At 39.9% G+C, this 25,000-nt stretch overlaps 1 protein-coding gene across 1 annotated transcript in view; it reads right to left on the reverse strand.

Moving 5' to 3' along the window:
• LOC138979655 (cadherin EGF LAG seven-pass G-type receptor 2-like) overlaps nt 1-25,000 on the reverse strand; it is a 64,279-nt gene that overhangs the window by 24,590 nt on the left and 14,689 nt on the right. The window contains exons 4-5 of the mRNA XM_070352374.1: nt 17,725-17,865; nt 17,190-17,318 (exon numbers count right to left, since the gene is read on the reverse strand). Coding sequence (XP_070208475.1) covers nt 17,190-17,318; nt 17,725-17,865 — 270 coding nt within the window. The remainder of the gene's footprint in view (nt 1-17,189; nt 17,319-17,724; nt 17,866-25,000) is intronic.

The raw sequence follows: 25,000 nt of genomic DNA on the forward strand, positions 1-25,000 counted from the left end.
AAAGAAAGAAAGAAAGAAAGAAAGAAAGAAAGAAAGAAAGAAAAAAATGGGCAAGTTGTCGTCCATGCCCATAATGGTCAAGGACACAGTCTTTGAACTGGTATTTCCAGCTTATGTTATTCGGGAGTTTTGCCTTCTCTTTTCTGTCGTTCTAATTATTGTACTATAATGTTCTTAATTTTCTTTGTGTTGTGTTCTTCTATTACCTTTTTGTCTTTATTCAATTAGAGCTACCTCAATTACCTTTTAATACACTCACCTGTACCACAAGTGTCTCTCTAGTGGCCATTGCCCCTCCGTCCACATCATATTCCAGGGTGGAGGTGATTCTACCCGAGGTAGGGTTGATGGCAAACCGACCGAAGGCGTTGCCTCCCACGATGGTGTAGGTTGGGTCATCCCCCACGTCCTCATCAATGGGTGTCCAATTTGGATCAATATCAATCTGAATGAAATGAGAAAACATTAACAATTTTGAGTTGAATTGAATTGAACTTTATTTTTCGAGGGTGGTAGAACAATCAATGCAAATATGCTTTTTTTTCATCCGGCCATCGCCTACTGAGGGTAACTTAATAACTAGATTAAATAGAAGTTAAGTTAAATATCGTGCAATTTACACAATTCACATATCCAGCAATCAACAAGACATTTCCAGATTGACTGAAGGAGTGGACATTCAAGTGATATTGGACATGCGATGTTTATTTGCTGTGAAAAACAAAATCACAAACACAAACATAAAGACCTGTGTGAGTGAGTGAGTGTGTGTGTGTGTGTGTGTGTGTGTGTGTGTGTGTGTGTGTGCGTGTGTGTGTGTGTTAGGGGAAGAAACGGTGGCTGCAAAACAATCTAAGAACGAAGGCAGTCAGGAAGAAGTAAGAGAGGAGGGCAGGAAGACAGTGCGAAAAAGTTAGGAAGATCTATAGGAAGAAAGATAGGAAGAAATACGGACAGACAGACAGACAGACAGACAGACAGACAGACACAAAGAGAGATAGCAAGACAGAGGGAACAAACTAGACATAAGGACATACAGCAATAAGGCAGAAAGAACAATCGATCAACCAACCAACCAGCCAACCAACCAGCCAACCAACCGAGAGACAACAAAAGTCAAACAAACCACAACAGATTCTGGCGAAAGATACCAGGCACTCACATTTCCTTCATAGGTACTCAGCGTGAAGTCTTTGGGGAAAAGCTCGATAGGTTCGTTCACTTCTGTCACTCTGACGTACAAATAGGCCGCGTTGGACGTGCAAAAGTTATCAGTACACGTCACTGTCAGAGTGGTAATTCGTGTTGCAGTCTGTTCGTAGTTCAGCTTGGACTTAACGATGATGGACCTTTGAGCAACTGCACAACAAGGAGGACAGAAAACTATCATATTATGTCATTCTTTTGTTTTTCATGCTTACTTTTGAGTGCCATGTCTCTGTTTGTGTTGTTGCCTTGTCATCTTCATGAAATGTATGTGTATATGAGTATGCATGCGTTGTTGATGCGAAAGATTGTGTATGAGTGCTCCTTGATTCGCCTTGTGGTGAGATATTTGCGGGTTATAAATTCTCGTATTATTATTATTATTATTATTATTATTATTATTATTATTATTTAAGTTATTGAGACATCCCAGTGCACTAAGGGATTTATAGAGCAAATCGAGAAAATTCATTATTGAACGAAGCGCATAGCGCTGAGTTCAATAATTATTTTCGAGATTTGCTCTATAAATCCCTTAGTGCACTGGGATTGTTTCAATAACGATATTGTCAGTACCGCCATAGAAAAAAGAAGATTCCAAACGCACATTTTGCAATGCGCATTTGAATAGGCATAACTGTGTGGTCAGGTCGTGCACAGTAAAGATCTACTTTTGTGTGGGGTGTCTCAAGTGTGTCGTGCTTTCGTCACACGCATTTTAATTTCTGTTGGTAAATACCAGTGTAGCGTTAATCTGAACAGTGATGATCTTTCAGAGAGACCTCATTTGAACTCGGAGAAAGGCTCTTCATTATTTGCGATTCGAAACCTCCAGTCGAGCTTCGACGGATTGACTATGCGGAGTGACTCCCCTTGAATTGACTCAAAGCGGGACTCGACGGTTCGCACATTTTCAAAACAAATGTGGCATATTTCTCGTGTTCTATCTTCACTCATCGGGGAGTCTGATACTAAATATGAACGGTAAGAATGCTCTGAACCCTACACGTATTATATCCCCATCGTTTTTTCGTTCACATTTGCCCAACATGTTAATTTGCTGAGCGGGGTTAATGTCGTCTGCTAGGCTACCTGCCAACCTGGGCAATGGAACGACTGCAGTCTGCACTGAGTCTGTACGCATGAGGCAGGCTGCTAATAAATCTTATATATGGTAAGAACGTTCTGAACCTTACACGTTTTCGATTACGATTGTTCTTGCTTTGAAATAATAATTCTGAAACCATTCATTTACTGAACTGATGTAGTCGTATTTCTGTGTTGTCTGCTACAGAGTCGATCGAGTCAGTCTTCCAAACTGGTCTAGCTGGTACGTTATCGGAATAACACTTGTGTTTTCTGTTAGCCGCTGGGAATTGTATACTAACTCATCATTTGGTAATGTGGATGATAAGCTACATGCCACTAACACGGCATATGAGAAGAATCTATGCAAGTCGGCGAAAATTAGATGAAACACAGCGGCTTCTATTTTTTTAGATCACTGGCACTGGCACAGGCACATGCAATCTGTCAGAAAAAAACCCACTTCTGCTTTAATTGAGAAGCAGGGAATTTATGGTCATTTGGTATTGTGGAGAATATAAGCTACATGTCATTAATTAATTCTGAGGATGAGAGCACAGTCTTGCTTAGGCAAAGGGCGCAAGAATACGCTCTGTGGAAAAGTTAGCGCACTCCAAGAGTGCGCTAACAGTTTTAGCGCATCGCCATTAGCCAATCAACTGGTTCACATCAGTCATGTGACACCAGTACTTACTGACAATTATTATTATTATTATTATTATTATTATTATTATTATTTAAGCTATTGAGACATCCCAGTGCACTAAGGGATTTATAGAGCAAATCGAGAAAATCCATTATTGAACGAAGCGCATAGCGCTGAGTTCAATAATTATTTTCGAGATTTGCTCTATAAATCCCTTAGTGCACTGGGATTGTTTCAATAACGATACTGTCAGTACCGCCAGAGAAAAAAGAAGATTCAAAACGCACATTTTGCTACGCGCATTTGGATAGGCGTAACTGTGTGGTCAGGTTTGTGTCACTGGATCTACTTTTTTGTGGGCTGTCTCAAGTGTGTCGTGCTTTCGTCACACGCAAACTCTTGTTTTAATTTCTGTTGGTAAATTCCAGTGTAGCGTTAAGCTAAAAAGTGATGATCTTTCATAGAGACCTCATTTAAACTCGGAGAAAGGACTGTGCTCTTTAGTTATTTGCGATTCGAAACCTTCATCGAGCTTCGCGGACAGATTGACTGTGCAGAGTTTTGCCCCTTGCCAAGGTCGACGGAAAGCACATTTCAAAATAAATGTGGCATGTTTCTCGTGTGGTATCTTCACTCATTGGGGAGTCTGGTACTAAATATGAACGGTAAGAATGCTCTGAACCCTACACGTATTATATCCCCATCGTTTTATCGTTCACATTTGCCCAACATGTTAATTTGCTGAGCAGGATTTATGTCGTCTGCTACTGCACTGAGTCTCATTTCAAAAACAAAAATTGCTCGTCACGTTGCACTGAGTCTGCACGCACGAGGCAGGCTGATAATAAGTCTTATATATGGTAAGAACGTTCTAAACCCTACACGTTTTCGATTCCGATTGTTCTTGCCTTGAAATAATAATTCGAAAAACATTCATTTACTGAACAGATGCAGTCGTATTTCAGTGTAGTCTGCTACGTGCTGATCTTGCTGCTACCGTCTCTGCTGCTACGTTATCGGAATAACACTTGTGTTTTCTGTTAGCTGCTGGGAATTGTATACTAACTCATCATTTGGTAATGTGTACAATAAACTACATGCCACTAACATGGCATAATTATGAGAGGAATCTTCGCAAGTCGAAACTGAAAAATTAGACACAGCGGGTTCTATTTTTAGATCAGTGGCAACTGTGGCACAGGCACATGCAATCTGTCAGAAAAAAAATCTTCTGCTTTAATTGAGAAGCAGGACATTTATGGTCTTAATCATTGGTATTGTGGAGAATATAAGCTACATGTCATTAATTAATTCCGAGGATGAGAGTACACTCTCACTTAAGCAAAGGGCGGAAGAATACGCTCTGTGGAAAAGTTAGCGCACTCCAAGAGTGCGCTAACAGTTTTAGCGCATCGCCATTAGCCAATCAACTGGTTCACATCAGTCATGTGACACCAGTACTTACTGACAATTATTATTATTATTATTATTATTATTATTATTATTATTATTATTATTTAAGTTATTGAGACATCCCAGTGCACTAAGGGATTTATAGAGCAAATCGAGAAAATTCATTATTGAACGAAGCGCATAGCGCTGAACTCAGCGCTATGCGCTTCGTTCAATAATGAATTTTCTCGATTTGCTCTATAAATCCACCCAGGACAGAGGACTCTGGAGAGCTGTTGTTGGCGGCCCATACCCTGACAGGAGTGACGGGCATTGAGTTGAGTGAGTCTATAAATCCCTTAGTGCACTGGGATTGTTTCAATAACGATATTGTCAGTACCGCCATAGAAAAAAGAAGATTCCAAACGCACATTTTGCAACGCGCATTTGAATAGGCATAACTGTGTGGTCAGGTCGTGTACAGTAAAGATCTACTTTTGTGTGGGGTGTCTCAAGTGTGTCGTGCTTTCGTCACACGCATTTTAATTTCTGTTGGTAAATTCCAATGTAGCGGTAATCTGAACAGTGATGATCTTTCAGAGAGACCTCATTTGAACTCGGAGAAAGGAATGTGCTCTTCATTATTTGCGATTCGAAACCTCCAGTCGAGCTTCGACGGATTGACTGTGCGGAGTGACTCCCCTTGAATTGACTCGAAGCGGTACTCGACGGTTCGCACATTTTCAAAACAAATGTGGCATATTTCTCGTGTTGTATCTTCACTCATCGGGGAGTCTGATACTAAATATGAACGGTAAGAATGCTCTGAACCCTACACGTATTATATCCCCATCGTTTTTTCGTTCACATTTGCCCAACATGTTAATTTGCTGAGCGGGGTTAATGTTGTTCGTCGCCATATAACCTTCGTGGTTGAAAACGACGTTAAACACCAAATAAAGAAAGAAAGAAAGAAAGGTTAATGTAGTCTGCTAGGCCGCTACCTGGGCAATCGAACCACTGCAGTCTGCACTGAGTCTGCATGCATGATATATGGTAAGAACGTTCTGAACCTTACACGTTTTCGATTACGATTGTTCTTGCCTTGAAATAATAATTGGGAAACCATCCATTTACTGAACTGATGTAGTCGTATTTCTGTGTAGTCTGCCACAAAGTCGATCGAGTCAGTCTTCCAAACTGGTCTAGCTGGTACGTTATCGGAAAAACACTTGTGTTTTCTGTTAGCCGCTGGGAATTGTATACTAACTCATCATTTGGTAATGTGGATGATAAGCTACATGCCACTAACACGGCATATGAGAAGAATCTATGCAAGTCAGCGAAAATTAGATGAAACACAGCGGCTTCTATTTTTATATCACTGGCACTGGCACAGGCACATGCAATCTGTCAGAAAAAAACCCACTTCTGCTTTAATTGAGAAGCAGGGAATTTATGGTCATTTGGTATTGTGGAGAATATAAGCTACATGTCATTAATTAATTCTGAGGATGAGAGCACAGTCTCGCTTAGGCAAAGGGCGGAAGAATACGCTCTGTGGAAAAGTTAGCGCACTCCAAGAGTGCGCTAACAGTTTTAGCGCATCGCCATTAGCCAATCAACTGGTTCACATCAGTCATGTGACACCAGTACTTACTGACAATTATTATTATTATTATTATTATTATTATTATTATTATTATTTAAGTTATTGAGACATCCCAGTGCACTAAGGGATTTATAGAGCAAATCGAGAACATTCATTATTGAACGAAGCGCATAGCGCTGAGTTCAATAATTATTTTCGAGAATAATTTCTGTTGGTAAATTCCAGCAAAAAAATTCCAGCGTTAAGCTAAAAAGTGATGATCTTTCATACAGACCTCATTTAAACTCGGAGAAAGGACTGTGCTCTTAGTTATTTGCGATTCGAAACCTTCATCGAGCTTCGACAGATTGACAGTGCAGAGTGTTGCCCCTTGAATTGACTCCAAGGTCACGGTTAGCACATATTGAAAGTAAATGTGGTATGTTTCTCGTGTTGTATCTTCACTCATCGGGGAGTCTGGTACTACATATGAACGGTAAGAATGCTCTAAACTCTACACGTATTATATTCCCATCGTTTGTTTGTTCACATTCGCCCAACATGTTCATTTGCTGCAGGGTTTATGTCGTCTGCTAGGCGGCTAGGGCAATCGAACCACTGCACTGCAGTCTCATTTTAAAAACAAAAATTGCTCGTCTGCACGCATGAGGCAGGCTGGTAATAAGTTTTATACATGGTAAGAACGTTCTTAACCCTACACGTTTTCGATTCCGATTGTTGTTGCCTTGAAATAATAATTCGGAAACCATTCATTTACTGAACTGATGCAGTCGTATTTCAGTGTAGTCTACTATAACAGAGTCGACTTCCAAATGCTGGTCTAGCTGGTACGTTATCGGAATAACACTTGTGTTTTGTGTTTGCCGCTGGGAATTGTATACTAACTCATCATTTGGTAATGTGGTTAATAAGCTACATGCCACTAACACGGCATATGAGAAGAATCTGTGCAAGTCAAAACGAGAAGAGACCATTGTGGAAGAGACACAACCGCTTCTATTTTTAGATCAGTGGGATTCACTGTGGCCCAGGCGCCTGCGATCTGTCAGAAGAAAAAAAACACTTCTGCTTTGAGCCGCAGGAAATGTATGGTTATTTGTTGGTAAAGTGGAGAATTGTTTCGAGTTGTTCCTGATCTTTTTTTCTTATACGCATAAACATAACATACAGCATACACAGAGTTTACAAGCATACGAAGTGTCATAGCGCATACACACTCACATACCTAGACAGGACACATTTCAATCAATCAATCAATCAATCAATGACGCTTATATCGCGCATATTCCGTGGGTACAGTTCTAGGCGCTCTGCAGTGATGCTGTGTGAGATGAAATTTTATACAGCCAGTAGATTGCAGCCATTTCGGCGCATATTTACCTTTCACGGCCTAATATTCCAAGTCACACGGGTATAGGTAGACAATTATTAACTGCGCCTAAGCAATTTTGCCAGGAAAGACCCTTTTGTCAATCGTGGGATCTTTAACGTGCACACCCAATGTAGTGTACACGGGGGGAGGGTTCGGACACCGAAGAGAGTCTGCACACAAAGTTGACTCTGAAATAAATTTCCGCCGAACCTGGGATCGAACTCACGCTGACAGCGGCCAACTGAATACAAATCCAGCGCGCTACCAACTGAGCTATATCCCCGCCCCACATTTGAGACAGACTTGGGCTTTAACAGAGAAATAAACAGAGGGGGGGAATAGTTTTCGGTGAATACCACGCAACCTAACAAATAACCACCCGGTGTAACACGAGAAAATTACTCCCACGAGATTTTTACTCCGGAGTAAAAATTTCGTACGAAAATATAACTCCCTTTACGAAAAAAGCACTCCCCCATTACACGAGAAAATTACTCCCCAAGACAGGTGAGTTCCGAGTAAACATTTCGTACAAAAATGTTACTCCCCTGACGAATAAATAACGAATAAATTACTTCACCCCAACACGAGCAATTCAACTTCCCATGCCAGGTGTACGAAATTTTTACTCCCTTGTCCCCTGTTAGTCTTGGTGGTGGAAGGAGGGTAGCGCGACATTCGTGTGCGCGAGATCATTTATTGGCATTATCCCTTCGCCCGCATCACATTTTTGCGTACGAATTTTTACTGGAAGTAAAAAAAATGGGGAGTAAAAATTTCGTGGAGGGAGTACTTTTTCCGTGCCTTGGGGAGTTCTCTTCTCGTACGAAAAGTGTACTCGGAGTAAGAATTTCGTACGAAATATTTACTCCGGAGTACATTTTTCGTGGAGTAAAAATTTCGTGTTACACCCGGCAACCAGCCTGACTCCTCGATAGCTCATGGCTTGAGATGCCACACTTTGTGGTCAATACTTAGTGACTGAAAAGTTATGAATGCTCAAATGTTCGAAATATACGTATCTGGAGCAAACAGCTCAAACATACTGCATTTACACTAACAATAACATATTTCAACACGGAATCGATCCAATATAAGATCCATAACTTCGGGTGTTTTCTAAATCAAAATCTACGTTGTACCAGAGACAAGGTCTCAAGGCAAGTAACTCTCATACTTTGTGTAGAAAATAGAGTTGTTCCCATTTTGCATTTCTCCAAACTTTGACAAAAAGACTGCAATCTGTAGGTCAATTATATTTCACTTCACAAATAGAACTTTTTTTTCGAGATACCAAAACATGAAAAGAACGCAAAATTATTTGCCTTTATCGTCTTAGCAGAACAACAACATTACTATGTACTTTATTTTTATTCCAAACCAAAAAAACAAAACTGCTGTAAAGTGTTAGCAGAATTGCGCGATTTTCACAGAACTCTTCAACCATGTATTAATCACATGCTTGTGCAGGTAAACTGAGTGAGTGATTAGGACTCGATCGAAATATGGCACAAAACACCCTTTTTCTTTGAAAACTTGAAGACAGGAGGAATACATTGGTTACACACTTTTTCTCAAGGAATATTAATAATAATGGCCTTGATTCACGGTCCTGAAAAAGCTCGCTGAAGCTTACAGTTTTCCTGATCCACTAACTTCGACCTTTACTTTTTAATATTCACTGAGACTTGGCATGTAACCTGTACTTATTTCTCCAAGAACGCTTTAATCAGAACTTGTGTGGTGAAATCACCTATGGAAACGGATCTCTGTTTGTTGTATTGCAGGTGGAAAATCGTCATACATGGGGCCATTGATGGTTTCAGCCGGGCCATCACCTTCCTCCATACCTCCAACAACAGATCGGAGACCGTCAGATATCTGTTTTTAGATGGAACCTGTCGATTTAGACTCTCAAAGAGTCTGCATGGACCATGGTGGTGAGAGCCTTCATGTCATCGACATCATGACCGGTCCGAACACCGGGGAGAAGGAAGAGTCAGTGCCATTCAGAGCCGGAGTGTCCACAACAAGAGAATTGAGAGCCTCTGGTTCGACCTCTGAAAGGATTTGGTCAACCCCTACCATGCCCTGTTCACATGTTTGCACTTTTAAAGGCGATTGCCCGCAGAGGAACTTTGAGACTGATAAAACAAAACATTGTGTGCAGTCCCGCTTGGGTTTTAAACTAAGGCTTTTGCCTGCAATGGAACTTTGCGACTGATAGAACTTGACATTTTGTGCAGCCACATAGGTACAAAACAGGGGAGTTATGTTTGATTACATGCCGTGTACAGCGAAGTCATCACTTGAAAGTTGCCACCTACCACAGGCGCTCAGTCGGTATGCACGGGTGACGACTTGACCGCCGACTTTCAAGTTGCTGCGCAAAGCAAGGTCACCAGTCAATCTATTTTTAAAACGAGGAATTATTTCCTGTGCGCATGCGCTAGGGTCATTCAATAACATCCTCCAGCTTTCTCACGCGGCGAGTTCGACTATTCAGATACGGAGAACGTGGAGAAATGGAAGCGCAAAAGATGAAACAAGCAAGAAAAGGTGTCGCATAAAAGATGAAAGTCAAAAACGGCACCAGGGAAACATGTCTCAGTGCTACTTAACGCTGAAACGAATCTAAGATGTCTTCGCTAATCTTATCAGCGTCGGTTCTAAAATAATATTACAAGGGAAGTGAATCTCACAAAAATTATCTTTTTAGTCCAGCACTTCCAACGATTGGGCTCTTTCTAAAAATAAAAATAAATTACGGCGCAAAACTCGTCGACTTTGATGGTGAAAAACCATGAAAATTGCCATTCTGTTCGATAAAGTTGGCGTGTAAACCATTTAGACGACCTCCGGAGCACGTCTAAATTTAGTCGCCAGTTTCAGCGGTACAAGCGTGTGCATACCGTGTACCTCGCGGTTGGCGGCACTCACCGTTTGCACGCCGCCTAAACGGTTAGGTGTCACTCATACATAACTCCCCAGACTTTACATATTCATATGAACTTTGAATATCCTTCATTTAACCTACTCAAGCATGAGAATGATAGTCGTTTACTGAGTTTAAAATCTCAGACAAAAGGAAGATACTGTCTAAAGGCTTAGGCACATTTTGGACTTACTTCCCATGTTTGCATTTTAAAGGGGGTTGCCTGCAGAAATTGAGGCTAATTAAACTAAACATTTTGTGCAGTCATGCTTCCTTTTCTCATTCTTGTTACTATTCAACCTAATGAAGATATTTGTTCATGGCGATGAACATGCACTATAACAATTATTTCACATTTGCTTCTGACTTTAAAATATACCTGTCTATAATGCTTGATTTATGGTCTGTACTCTTTCGTGATATAATCTGATGAAGATGTCTTTATCCTTATCCTTTAAATAGTTAGTTTGGTGCAAAAGATCCTGTACGGGATAAAAACTAGCTAGCTCAATATGAAGAATCTCACCTTAGAAGTTAAGAGTAGGGTTTCAGGGCTGTTGGGTCGAAATATTTGTGAATGTATTGTTTTGTCAATAACAAACGTTCCAACGACCTTGTTTTGTGATTAGGCAAATTAGAGCTTTTGTAGTTGGTTTCTTTTTGATAATTCCCTAAATATAATTATGTATGTAGGTGTGCCAGTATCTCATCAATCACATGCAAATGACTAACGGCAACAAATGCATCAAACAGTTTCTCTGAATGAAATAATTATTCAAAAGTAGGACACTTTGATTAGCTCACACATTTTGGATAAGTAACAGTTACATTTTAAAAAACGAACAACAACAGTTCCAATTACATATACACAATATCGTGTATGTATTCAGAATTGTTCAAGACATAGATAATTGTCTGTGAGTCAGCGGCAACCTTTACTTTGAACAGGGTGTACCAGAATTGTACCCATCTAGTGATTATGAAACTCTTCAAGTGTCTGAATTATTACGTTTACAGCTACAACAAAAAGACAAATCATTGCTTCAGCTATGCAGTTAGTCCTGCACTGCCCCTTTAAAATTGATAAAGTCTTACAAGTAAACTTCACCCCATTCTGACCAACATTTGAAGATGGTTAATCAAACTTGTGAGAGCTTTGAAACTTTAAAACATCACACCAATTTCCATCCCAAACATAGCCTCACTGTGGCCTTAAAATCATACGATTATTTACAGGTGTAATTTTTCATTTATGTTCAGTCACTTCAAATGTGCCAAATCTCTACCACACTTATTTAACTGCAAACAAATAGTAGTAGGCAGAGTGAGAAAATTATGTTAAGATCTTACAATTGAAGCACATTTGTGCTGAAATTTGGTAGATATTACCCCCAAACTGGGGTTTTTTTTTCTAAAAAAATGTTTAGTGGCACTCGTCCCTTGGATGAGAACAGATAGATTTTGTGGTGAAGCAAATGTCTAAATTTAAAAGACCACTTTTCATTCGGAATTAGACTCAATAACAGTCTCAAATTCATTTCCTTTCAGAAATAAAGGCTACAGATGTTTAAATAATAATCTTACAAATCATATATAACAGTTTTAAGCACAACACTTCAGGTTTACAACTTTTATGAAGATATTTTGTGACCGTAAGAGCAACCCAAGTCTCAACTCAAGGGACACTACTCCGCCGCACTACTCCAACCCTTGAAAGGGGGAAACATTTTCTTACAAGTTGTCTTTATGAATAAACAATTAACAAGAAAGACGTTGTGAATTCATTCAATGCAGATTAAGTCAGGCATATGTTTGACGAACTTGTTCTGTTCTTCTTCACATGTGAAAATCACCAGATTTTTATTAAAAAACCGTGTTCCAGAGATCTCGCAAACTGATAACCGCTGTGTACTTCACCGCTACCCAACGCAAAGGAAACATGACACACTGCTATTTAGTATACATTGTTGCATTCATTCAACTTTTTCCAATACATTCGGCTAACTTATCAGTCTTACTAAAAGTTTGTCAAAACACGACACACAGGCGATAACAAATGCCTCCCGGAAGCAGTATCTATACGAGATTTGTCGCTTTGCAAGTCGTACATTTTCCGATTCAAATTTTAATTTGGTACACGTGTATTTAATCATTTCGTACACGTGCATTTATTTATTTCTGACACGTGCATTTATTTATTTCTTACACGTGCATTTATAATAATAATAATAATAATAAATAACTTTTCTATAGCGCGAGTCCCATCAATTGGCTCCAGGCGCTTTACAAATTCATTATAGAATAAACTAGCACAAATCAACAAGCATACAAAGCATACATTTAACTGAGACATAACACCAAGAACCAAGCACTAAGCAAAACTTAGCGTACAATGTTAAAAGTACACACACACACACACACACACACACACACGCACACACACACACACACACACACGCACGCACGCGCACACACAAAGATACCATTGACAAAGAGACCATAAAGCACATACAGGGTAGAGAGTTCCAAAACAGAATAGAGTTGTGGAGAGTCTACTCAGGCTAAGCAAAGGCTTTACGAAACAGGTATGTTTTGAGTTGGGTTTTGAAGGAGGAAAGGCTGCTGGAATCACGGATAGAACTTGGAAGCGAGTTCCAGACGGTCGGAATCTGGTACCTAAAGGTTCTTTCACCAAAGGTCTTGGTCCTGGTTTTGGGGATGCGAAGGAGTTTTTCAGAGGAGGATCTGAGAGAACGGGATGGCTCGTAGATACTGAGGGAATGGGACAAATAGGGGGGAAGTGATTTCTCAAAACAGCGGTATCCTAACAGAGCGAGCTTGTACTCGATTCTATACTTCATAGGAAGCCAGTCAAGGGTGGTAAGTAGGGGAGGCCGGCAAGCAATGAGTTGCAGTAGTCAAGTCGACTCAGGATCAGAGAGGAGACAAGTTGAACAGTGGCTTGGAGTGTCAGGAATGATCTGACAGAGGAAATCTTGCGCAACTCAAAAAAGGCACATTTACAAACAAAACTAATGTGTTTTTGCATTGTCAGAGCAGAGTCCAGGTACACGCCTAGGTCCTTAACAGCGGTTTGGGAAACAATCTGAGTGTCGCCTATTGTCAGGGAAGTACAGTCAATCTGATTTAAAGCATGCCTTGAGCCTGACAGCATCACCTCAGTTTTTGAGTCATTCAGCTTGAGTTTATTGTCTATCATCCAGTCTTTAACTGACTCAATGCAGCGCTCAGTGTTTTTAACCACTTTTGGAAAATCACTGGGGGGAGCAGAATCCTCTATTTGGGTGTCGTCGGCATACTTGTGGTGTTCGCAGCCATGCCTCGAGATGACGTCAGATAGGTCCTGTGTATATAGTGTAAACAGAACCGGGCCTAGAACAGAGCCCTGAGGTACTCCGTGCTTCAGGGGAACAGGGGATGATTCTTTTTGACCTATTTGTACTCTTTGAAAGCGTTCAGAGAGATATGACACGAACCACTGGAAGGCTTTGTCGGCAATTCCAAACGTGAACTGTAGTCTCTTTAGGAGGACGTCGTGGTCGATGGTGTCAAATGCCGCCGAGAGGTCCAAGAGTGCGAGCACAGACACTTCCTTGTTGTCAGCACTGGTCAGCAGCTTGTCAGTTACGTAAAGAAGAGCGGTTTCTGTGCTATGATTTTTCTTGTATGCGGACTGATGGACGTCCAAAAGATCATTTCTCAGCAGATGTTCTTGGAGCTGCGCTAGCACACACTTTTCTAACAGCTTGGTCAGAAAGGGTAAGTTTGAAATGGGTCTATAGTTCTTTAAGCACTCCGTGTCAAGGCCTGGCTTTTTTAGAAGTGGTGTTATGACTGCCTCTTTAAACTGTGCAGGCACAGACCCAGACTGAAGAGAAAGGTTTAAGATTCTCGTTACAACAGGAACAAGGAAATCCAGGCAAGTTTTCATGAGTGACGTGGGAATGGGGTCAAGTGTGCAGGATTTTGGAGCACATTTTGAAATAAGTTCAAAAACAAACTTCTCAGAAACAGGGCTAAACCGTGTAAGGGGGGTCCCTGAAAATGCGGCGAAGGACATTTGTGTTTTGGATGAGTCGAGACCTTTGCGAATGTCAGAGATCTTCTGGTCAAAGAAATTGCTGAAAGTCTCGGGGAGTTCTGATGGGGGAATCAATTTAGGGAGGGCAGTGGCTTTCTTCTTCTATTTAGTCTTACACGTGCATACATTATTTCCTGCACGTGTAATTAATCATTTCTTGCACGTGTATGAAATATTTATTACACGTGTAATAAATATTTCATGCACGTGAAAGAAACGATTAATACACGTGCAAAAAGACATTCATACATGTGTAAATAATGATTAACTACACGTGTAATAAATAATTACACGTGTATTTAATCAATTCTTACACGTGCATGACATATTTATTACACGTGTATTTAATCATTATGCTTTTCCATAGCATAAGAAAAAAGATAAATTACACGTGCAATAAATAATAAATACACGTGTATTAATCATTTATTACACGTGTAATGGTTATGAGCCAAACGGCTTTCCATAGACGTTGTTTGTATGCTGTGCTTGTCTTGGCGAGTAATTGCAAGATTTCTTTTTGTGTACATGTTCGTGTTTTTTTGTGTGTTTTTATATTTAGTCAAGTTTTGACTAAATGTTTTAACATGGAGGGGGGAATCAAGACGAGGGTCGTGGTGTATGTGTGTGTGTGTGTGTGTGTGTGTGTGTGTGTGTGTGTGTGTGTGTGTGTGTGTGTGTGTGTGTGTAGAGCGATTCAGAGTAAACTACTGGACCGATCTTTATGAAATTTTTCATGAGAGTTCCTGGGCATGATATCCCCAGACGTTTTTTTCATTTTTTCGATAAATGTCTTTGATGACGTCATATCCGGCATTTTGTAAAAGTTGAGGCGGCACTGTCACACCCTCATTTTTCAATAAAATTGATTGAAATTTTGGCCAAGCAATCTTCGACGAAGGCCGGACTTTGGTATTGCATTTCAGCTTGGACGCTTAAAAATTAATGAATGACTTTGGTCATTAAAAATCTGAAAATTGTAATTACATTTTTTTTTATAAAACGATCCAAAATTACGTTTATCGTATTCTTCATCATTTTCTGATTCCAAAAACATATAAATATGTCATACAAGCTCTGAAAATTGAAAATATAAAAATTACGATTAAAATTAAATTTCCAAAATCGATTTAAAAACAATTTCATCTTATTCTTTGTCCGTTTCTGATTCCAAAAACATATAGATATGATATGTTTGGATTAAAAACACGTTCAGAGAGTTCAAAAGAATAGAGATATAGAAAAGCGTGCAATCCTCTTCAGCGCAACCGCTACCGCGCTTTTCTGGATTGTTAATTTCACTGCCTTTGCCACGAGCGGTGGACAGACGATGCTACGAGTGTACGGTCTTGCGGAAAAAATGCAATGCGTTCAGTTTCATTCTGTGAGTTCGACTGAGCTTGACTAAATGTTGTATTTTCGCCTTACGCGACTTGTTTTTTGTTGTTGTTGAAAATTCGTGTCTACAACCCCCAACCGGGAAAAGCAAAGCATACACATCCTTAAAAAGTACAAAAGCGAGTCTATGGGATTTAAGAGATGTTGACAGGATTTGCAAGTTCCTGAATTAAGCTTAACCACTGCCATCACTGATGACGTTAAACGTATGAGTTTTATCGACAAAACACAGCATTACTCACAGTTAAGATCGAAATACTGGAGTGATTCTGTGGGGCTTGCGAATAGTAGGCAGTTGACGTTATCATCGTCATTGACAGTGAAAGTTCCTAACGTGGTATCCACTGCGGTGTCTTCTGGGACATCCCTGTTGAAGTTGATACCTGTGATGGAAGGCTGTTGGTTGGCCCCTTATTAAAAAAATAAAATAAAAAAAAGAATAAATGATGAAATAGAAAACAAATAAACAAAATACATTAAAAAAAATTAAAAATCGATCAATCATAATAACTAACTAAATAAATACATTAATAAATCAATCAACCAATCAATAAATAAATACATTAAAAATCAATCAATAATCAAATAACTAACTAAATAAATACGTTAATAATTCAATCAACCAATCAATCAACCAATAAATAAATCAATAATTAAATCAATAAATGAATCAATGAATAACTCAACCATGTCATTAATTCATCCGATCCAACCGTGACTCAATCCAGCAAGAAATCAGTATATAAAAAAACCCATTTAGTCAAATAAATGAATAAATGTTTTATTTAAATGGTTAAGTGAATACATAAAATAAATAGGTTTATAAATAATTGCTCAAGAAATAAAGTATGCAATATAGAAATAAATTATCTAAATAAATGAATGAATACAGAAATGAATAAATTAAAGCATTCATAGGCAAATTAAAATAAATAAGTAGAATGAATAAGTCAACCAGCATTACTAATAGAAAGCCCTTATCTTGAAATCAATGTATAGTTAATAACTTTTAAACTAATTTTTAAAATAATGTACAATTCATTGTTAAATTGTTCCAACACCAGTCATTTAAATTATTTTATTATTTTCAAAATATTTATTTTCAAACTCATCTTTTAAATCAATTTACGAAAAAATCAAGTTAAACAAATAATTATTGTTGATCATTTTGAAACTAAAGTTTGGCCGTTATTTTGCCACTTTATGTATGTCTGCCTGTCTGTTTGTCTGTCTGTCTGTCTGTTTGTTTGTCTGTCTGTCTATCTGTTTGTCTATCTGTCTGTTTGTCTATCTGTCTGTCTGTCTGTCTATCTGTTTGTCTATATGTCTGTCTGTCTGTATGTCTGTTAATATGTCTGTCTGTCCGTCTGCCTGCCTGTCTGTCTGCTTGTTTGTCTGTCTGTCTGTCAGTCTGTCTGTCTTATCGTGTTTGCAATTTACCACTCAACGTGGCTCGAATAGAGACGGGTCCCACTGCAGCATTGTACGGGTCCTTGCATGTCACATCAAATGTGATGAAACTTCGGCAGAAAGAGCTCAGATCTGCTTGAGCAAGAATGTTCCCACTGGCTGCAATAGAGACGATGGATGAATACGTTGTTGCTTTGTATATATATGATATATATAATATCATCACACATTCGTCATCTCGAGTAGGACAGTGAATACACAAAGAGTGAGGGTACAGCTATTGGCAACGATGGCGTATTGCTGGTAGGAAATATTGCTACAGTAATCTTTCTTTTCAGTCTGACTCTGTCTCTGATTCTCTATATCTCCCTCTCTCTCTGTACCTATGTCTCGTTCGCTGTCTCCATGTCTGTCTGTATACTTGTATGTGTCAATCTGTATCTGTGTCAGTCTGTCTGTCTGTCTGTGTGTCTGTCTGTCTGTCTATCTCTCTCTCTTCTCTCTCTCTCTCTCTCTCTCTCTCTCTCTCTCTCTCTCTCTCTCTCTCTCTCTCCATAATACTCACAGTCAATTTGAAAGATATTTGTTGTTATGGGGTCCGTGCTCAATGTGTACTGAAGCGTGTCCTGGTCTGGATCAGTACAGCCAACATTGTAGATTAATCCCCCGGCTTTCACATTTTCTGTTCCGGTCACTGTGGTCGTTACTGGACATGATAAAACAAGTTATTACTCGTTCGGAAAAAGATAAATTTACACTTTCATTTTGAAGCTATGCAATTCATCTATACACTGATCATAATGGCATATATGCAAATGAAAACAGGCATATATAGGTTACACACTCCGAGTTCTGAATATCGTGCATATATTTTCCCTAGGGTCGATTTTCAGGTATTACCGAGCCTCGGCGAGGTAATACCTGTAAATCTATCCGAGGGAAAATATGCACGATATTCAGGACGAGGTGTGTAAGCTTTTTATCCCATTACTCCGACGTTTTCATTAAAAAAAATCAACTGTTTGACCCAAACTCTGCGAGTGCCTGTTTTCTGCTCATCAAACCTTCCGCGACTGTAAATCGTGTCATGAAATTCATGTGCGAAAAGTTAACGAGTCCCCTTTTGTCTTTTTGGTAAACGCGCCATAAAACGTCTGCTTTTGTATTCAGTCATCTATACTGCTTAAAGAAAACGAATAGCAGTTATTTCTAGCGTGTTGAAATGAAATTTGATACTGTGCAGTTTTCGACCGGTTTCAGTCGGTGACCCGCAAGTGACAAGTCGGTTGTCAGAGGCATTCGCCAAAAAGACTGCGTGTGTGATTTTACAAGCGATGATGATGATCGCTGAATTTGTGCTTATTCGAGCTGTTGTGCTTCAGGGTTCAAATTTGGATTACTTACTTCTTCAATCGTCATACATTTTAGGTGAGCCTTACTTTGATGTCTGTCGTTCAGTCTTAGGCGCGGAGTTATCGCTGCAGTATAGTTTTGACTTTTGTTCTGCTGTTTTTTTCAATGTTGGTCAAAACTTGTAAATCTATTAGCATGCATGACCTGAACCTAGACACCGTTGTTAACTTTAAAACTGAAAAATAACACGCAAGATCCGACCTTCTTCGCCACCTTTTGTTTTACCGTATCTCTAACTTTGTAAGTGGCAATTTCCATGTTGTTGGTAAGTCGAAGATTCTAGCAGACAATAGATCTACACCAGACGACAGAGAGAGGACAACCTTGTTCTGTGGAATCAGATTTAGCAATCAATGCTCTAAAAGTAAAAGCGATAGCAAATGAACAAAACTGTAATCATACTGTTTTACTTTAAATCTTATTTCGTCGCTCAGGATTTGGAATCAGGATTTTGTCGTTGGGATTGATCTGAGGCTAAGCGGTTGCCTAAAGAGTGAGATCGAGAGATCGAGACTCGGTTGTGATGGATTATTCATATATGGTTGTGTTGGATTATCCAGAATAATCACCTCCACAGCTAACAGAGACAAAGAGGCAGGTCATGGGATAAAATGAAATAACCACTTACGTTTAGAAATACGTAATGCTCCATTACACCAACACACACACACACACACACACACACACACACACACACACACACACACACACACATGTATACACACATACATACACAAACACACAAACACACACACACACACACACACCACACACACACACACACACATATATATATATATATATATATATATATATATATATAAAACATCAGAAATTGTGAAAGAAACAATTGAAAGTCAGCAGAGACTTTCTTCCGAGATTTGTTAAAATCTCTTAGCAGAGAGAGAGAGAGAAATAAGTATCCCTTCACAGACAGCCTATTGGGAGCATCAGACCCTCCTCAAGGGGGACCAAGATTTACAGAGCAAAGTCCCTTTGTGGGGGACGTATCGCAAGGTAATCTAGTCCTGAGGAGGACCATTGTATTTGTACCTAGACCAGACACGTGTTTCGACACTATTGTGTCTCATCAGTGGTCAGGTGGTACTGATGGCGAGAGTTGTCAACCCATGGTATCCAACTAAGAAGCAAACCATTCTCTGAATGGTAGCTTCTGTTGGCATGGGAGACTACCCTCATCTGACAACCCCAAGAGGATATCTGTGAAGGGAAACACTTTGATTTAAGGCCAAAGTGTAGAATTGATATTTATTAAGAAAGAATTTAGAAATTTAGACAAGTTTTAACCAAGAAATTAGGTTAAAACAAGGGAAATTTGAAAAAGCCTAAAGGGAGGTAACTCTGTACCAGCCTGCAGATCCAGAAATGGATACGCGAACAAGTTAGATCTAATTTTAAAAAGGTTAAACAGGAAAAGCGGTCAACTTTTCACTGCTGTTCAACACAGGACTTGGTAAAGAAGAAGTTTTCTGCTTTATTCAATTGGATCGCTTTAAAGGCGATGCAACTTTCACGGTGACCACATTATAAAACATCAGAAATTGTGAAAGAAACAATTGAAAGTCAGCAGAGACTTTCTTCCGAGATTTGTTAAAATCTCTTAGCAGAGAGAGAGAGAGAAATAAGTATCCCTTCACAGACAGCCTATTGGGAGCATCAGACCCTCCTCAAGGGGGACCAAGATTTACAGAGCAAAGTCCCTTTGTGGGGGACGTATCGCAAGGTAATCTAGTCCTGAGGAGGACCATTGTATTTGTACCTAGACCAGACACGTGTTTCGACACTATTGTGTCTCATCAGTGGTCAGGTGGTACTGATGGCGAGAGTTGTCAACCCATGGTATCCAACTAAGAAGCAAACCATTCTCTGAATGGTAGCTTCTGTTGGCATGGGAGACTACCCTCATCTGACAACCCCAAGAGGATATCTGTGAAGGGAAACACTTTGATTTAAGGCCAAAGTGTAGAATTGATATTTATTAAGAAAGAATTTAGAAATTTAGACAAGTTTTAACCAAGAAATTAGGTTAAAACAAGGGAAATTTGAAAAAGCCTAAAGGGAGGTAACTCTGTACCAGCCTGCAGATCCAGAAATGGATACGCGAACAAGTTAGATCTAATTTTAAAAAGGTTAAACAGGAAAAGCGGTCAACTTTTCACTGCTGTTCAACACAGGACTTGGTAAAGAAGAAGTTTTCTGCTTTATTCAATTGGATCGCTTTAAAGGCGATGCAACTTTCACGGTGACCACATTATAAAACATCAGAAATTGTGAAAGAAACAATTGAAAGTCAGCAGAGACTTTCTTCCGAGATTTGTTAAAATCTCTTAGCAGAGAGAGAGAGAGGAATAAGTATCCCTTCACAGACAGCCTATTGGGAGCATCAGACCCTCCTCAAGGGGGACCAAGATTTACAGAGCAAAGTCCCTTTGTGGGGGACGTATCGCAAGGTAATCTAGTCCTGAGGAGGACCATTGTATTTGTACCTAGACCAGACACGTGTTTCGACACTATTGTGTCTCATCAGTGGTCAGGTGGTACTGATGGCGAGAGTTGTCAACCCATGGTATCCAACTAAGAAGCAAACCATTCTCTGAATGGTAGCTTCTGTTGGCATGGGAGACTACCCTCATCTGACAACCCCAAGAGGATATCTGTGAAGGGAAACACTTTGATTTAAGGCCAAAGTGTAGAATTGATATTTATTAAGAAAGAATTTAGAAATTTAGACAAGTTTTAACCAAGAAATTAGGTTAAAACAAGGGAAATTTGAAAAAGCCTAAAGGGAGGTAACTCTGTACCAGCCTGCAGATCCAGAAATGGATACGCGAACAAGTTAGATCTAATTTTAAAAAGGTTAAACAGGAAAAGCGGTCAACTTTTCACTGCTGTTCAACACAGGACTTGGTAAAGAAGAAGTTTTCTGCTTTATTCAATTGGATCGCTTTAAAGGCGATGCAACTTTCACGGTGACCACATTATAAAACATCAGAAATTGTGAAAGAAACAATTGAAAGTCAGCAGAGACTTTCTTCCGAGATTTGTTAAAATCTCTTAGCAGAGAGAGAGAGAGATAGAGAATACTACATGGCTTGCTGTGTCGTACCAGATTTACACGAGTTGTTTTTTTAAATAGTGAACTGCGAGCGAAAGCGAGCTGTTCACTATTTGAAAAAGCAACGAGTGTAAATCTGGTACGACACAGCAAGCCATGTAGTATTCTGTTTATCCTACATTATATACTTCTGTGCCAGATCTAACTAAAAGTCACCGACAGCGCTATTGCCTTTGGATCAACCCGCTTTAGAACTTCAAACCACTTTACTCAATTTGACATTCATTCCTCCGCCATGACACACACTCTCAAACTAGGACAAAGTAGTTCGCCTTTGTTAACACTGTTAAGTTTAATATTGAACATTGATTAAATAAATTCGAACAACGAAATGATGGTCACTTCAAAATATACCAGATAAAAAGAAAAGCAGTGGCCACAGGATAAAAGAAACCAAAAGGAACAACAACAGCAAAGCATATCCTTCCGCGATAGGATGACAGTCAAGTCGGAGCCAGGCGAGTCGACAACTTTCAGATGGTCACTTCTCGGTTTGGTGACTGGACAAATATTGGTTGATGTTGATGGTACCAACGTGCACAGGCCTTGCAAACAGTGTTGTTAGCGTTTGCTGGGATGTGATTGTGGCAGTGGCAGTGGAGACGGCTGGAGTTGAAGTGGCCGTGCGAATCCAATGTGTCGTCTGCCGACACTGGCGACAGCTCCGAGACCGGTGCAGTGCCGTTTAGCATCAGACTGAAGCCACGGTGTTCCTCTTGGGAAATGCTGCTTTATAACGTTGTTGTGCCCAGATAGCTGCATTATTTTGGTCGGAGGAACGTTATTCTCGGAAAGTTTCTGCACTAGGAACTGGCGTGCAGAGTGGTTGGTGTAGATCTACCTCGGGTTGATGATCCCAGCTTTTCTTCACATGTCGCCCTGGCTTTGGTTTTGGATTGTCTTTCGCAAAATTGGAGATATTCTCTGCCATTACTGTCTTCATGCAAGGACACGTCTCTCCACTGCATGTGCCTGTGAGGTGTCACGCTGCGCAGACCAAAGTTGACTGTGTTTTGCCACCACAGAGTATTCAGGATTACTTCTGGATCTGCGACTCCGAGCTGTTTTGTCTGCCACAGCTTGTCAACATCTTCATCTTTCAGCGGTTGAGCCCTGTTAGGTAAGTTGCCACAACCTTCCTGTTTAACAATCTTCTGCTTTGTCTTCACGACTTCTCTCAGTTACAAGTGCAAATTCGGGGCCGTCTATAACGGGTGCACAGTACTTTTTAGACTTCAACTGTCGCTGATGCTGCTGAGAAGGCCCCTCAGCGTGGGGATGGTTCATACTCTTTGCCATCCGGTTTTTTCAAACTCATGAAAAGAGAGCAGAGAATTTTGCATAATTTTTGTGGTTGGATGGTGCTAATGTTTCTTTTGTCCCCGTGTTTCGCCATAAACGTCGATAGGCGACGTATATCGTAAACCGTTTTTCGGAGAGTGTTCTTGTTCTTGTTTGTCTGAACGAATGAGTCTATTGGAGAAAAATCATAAATCATGGATGACTCGCTTTTTTCTTCATCGACTTCGTCATTCGCGTCATCACCAAACATGTCTTCGAACAGCTCATCACTCAAAAATTCTTTCAGTGTTGACAAATCGGTTTCGTGGCAGTTGCCATTTTGTTGCAAAAGTAGTTCTTCATGAATATGTAATTACTAATTTACATAGCATGACCTTCCGGTTGACCTCATTTACATGATATACACACGTGTGATTTGAACGATTTTTATCTCACGGGTATCTCTCTCACGTATGTAGGATAAAAATAAGTATCCCTTCACAGACAGCCTATTGGGAGCATCAGACCCTCCTCAAGGGGGACCAAGATTTACAGAGCAAAGTCCCTTTGTGGGGGACGTATCGCAAGGTAATCTAGTCCTGAGGAGGACCATTGTATTTGTACCTAGACCAGACACGTGTTTCGACACTATTGTGTCTCATCAGTGGTCAGGTGGTACTGATGGCGAGAGTTGTCAACCCATGGTATCCAACTAAGAAGCAAACCATTCTCTGAATGGTAGCTTCTGTTGGCATGGGAGACTACCCTCATCTGACAACCCCAAGAGGATATCTGTGAAGGGAAACACTTTGATTTAAGGCCAAAGTGTAGAATTGATATTTATTAAGAAAGAATTTAGAAATTTAGACAAGTTTTAACCAAGAAATTAGGTTAAAACAAGGGAAATTTGAAAAAGCCTAAAGGGAGGTAACTCTGTACCAGCCTGCAGATCCAGAAATGGATACGCGAACAAGTTAGATCTAATTTTAAAAAGGTTAAACAGGAAAAGCGGTCAACTTTTCACTGCTGTTCAACACAGGACTTGGTAAAGAAGAAGTTTTCTGCTTTATTCAATTGGATCGCTTTAAAGGCGATGCAACTTTCACGGTGACCACATTATAAAACATCAGAAATTGTGAAAGAAACAATTGAAAGTCAGCAGAGACTTTCTTCCGAGATTTGTTAAAATCTCTTAGCAGAGAGAGAGAGAGAAATAAGTATCCCTTCACAGACAGCCTATTGGGAGCATCAGACCCTCCTCAAGGGGGACCAAGATTTACAGAGCAAAGTCCCTTTGTGGGGGACGTATCGCAAGGTAATCTAGTCCTGAGGAGGACCATTGTATTTGTACCTAGACCAGACACGTGTTTCGACACTATTGTGTCTCATCAGTGGTCAGGTGGTACTGATGGCGAGAGTTGTCAACCCATGGTATCCAACTAAGAAGCAAACCATTCTCTGAATGGTAGCTTCTGTTGGCATGGGAGACTACCCTCATCTGACAACCCCAAGAGGATATCTGTGAAGGGAAACACTTTGATTTAAGGCCAAAGTGTAGAATTGATATTTATTAAGAAAGAATTTAGAAATTTAGACAAGTTTTAACCAAGAAATTAGGTTAAAACAAGGGAAATTTGAAAAAGCCTAAAGGGAGGTAACTCTGTACCAGCCTGCAGATCCAGAAATGGATACGCGAACAAGTTAGATCTAATTTTAAAAAGGTTAAACAGGAAAAGCGGTCAACTTTTCACTGCTGTTCAACACAGGACTTGGTAAAGAAGAAGTTTTCTGCTTTATTCAATTGGATCGCTTTAAAGGCGATGCAACTTTCACGGTGACCACATTATAAAACATCAGAAATTGTGAAAGAAACAATTGAAAGTCAGCAGAGACTTTCTTCCGAGATTTGTTAAAATCTCTTAGCAGAGAGAGAGAGAGAAATAAGTATCCCTTCACAGACAGCCTATTGGGAGCATCAGACCCTCCTCAAGGGGGACCAAGATTTACAGAG

This window comes from Littorina saxatilis, linkage group LG11, assembly GCF_037325665.1.
Source record: "Littorina saxatilis isolate snail1 linkage group LG11, US_GU_Lsax_2.0, whole genome shotgun sequence".
Taxonomy (NCBI): Eukaryota; Metazoa; Mollusca; class Gastropoda; order Littorinimorpha; family Littorinidae; genus Littorina; species Littorina saxatilis.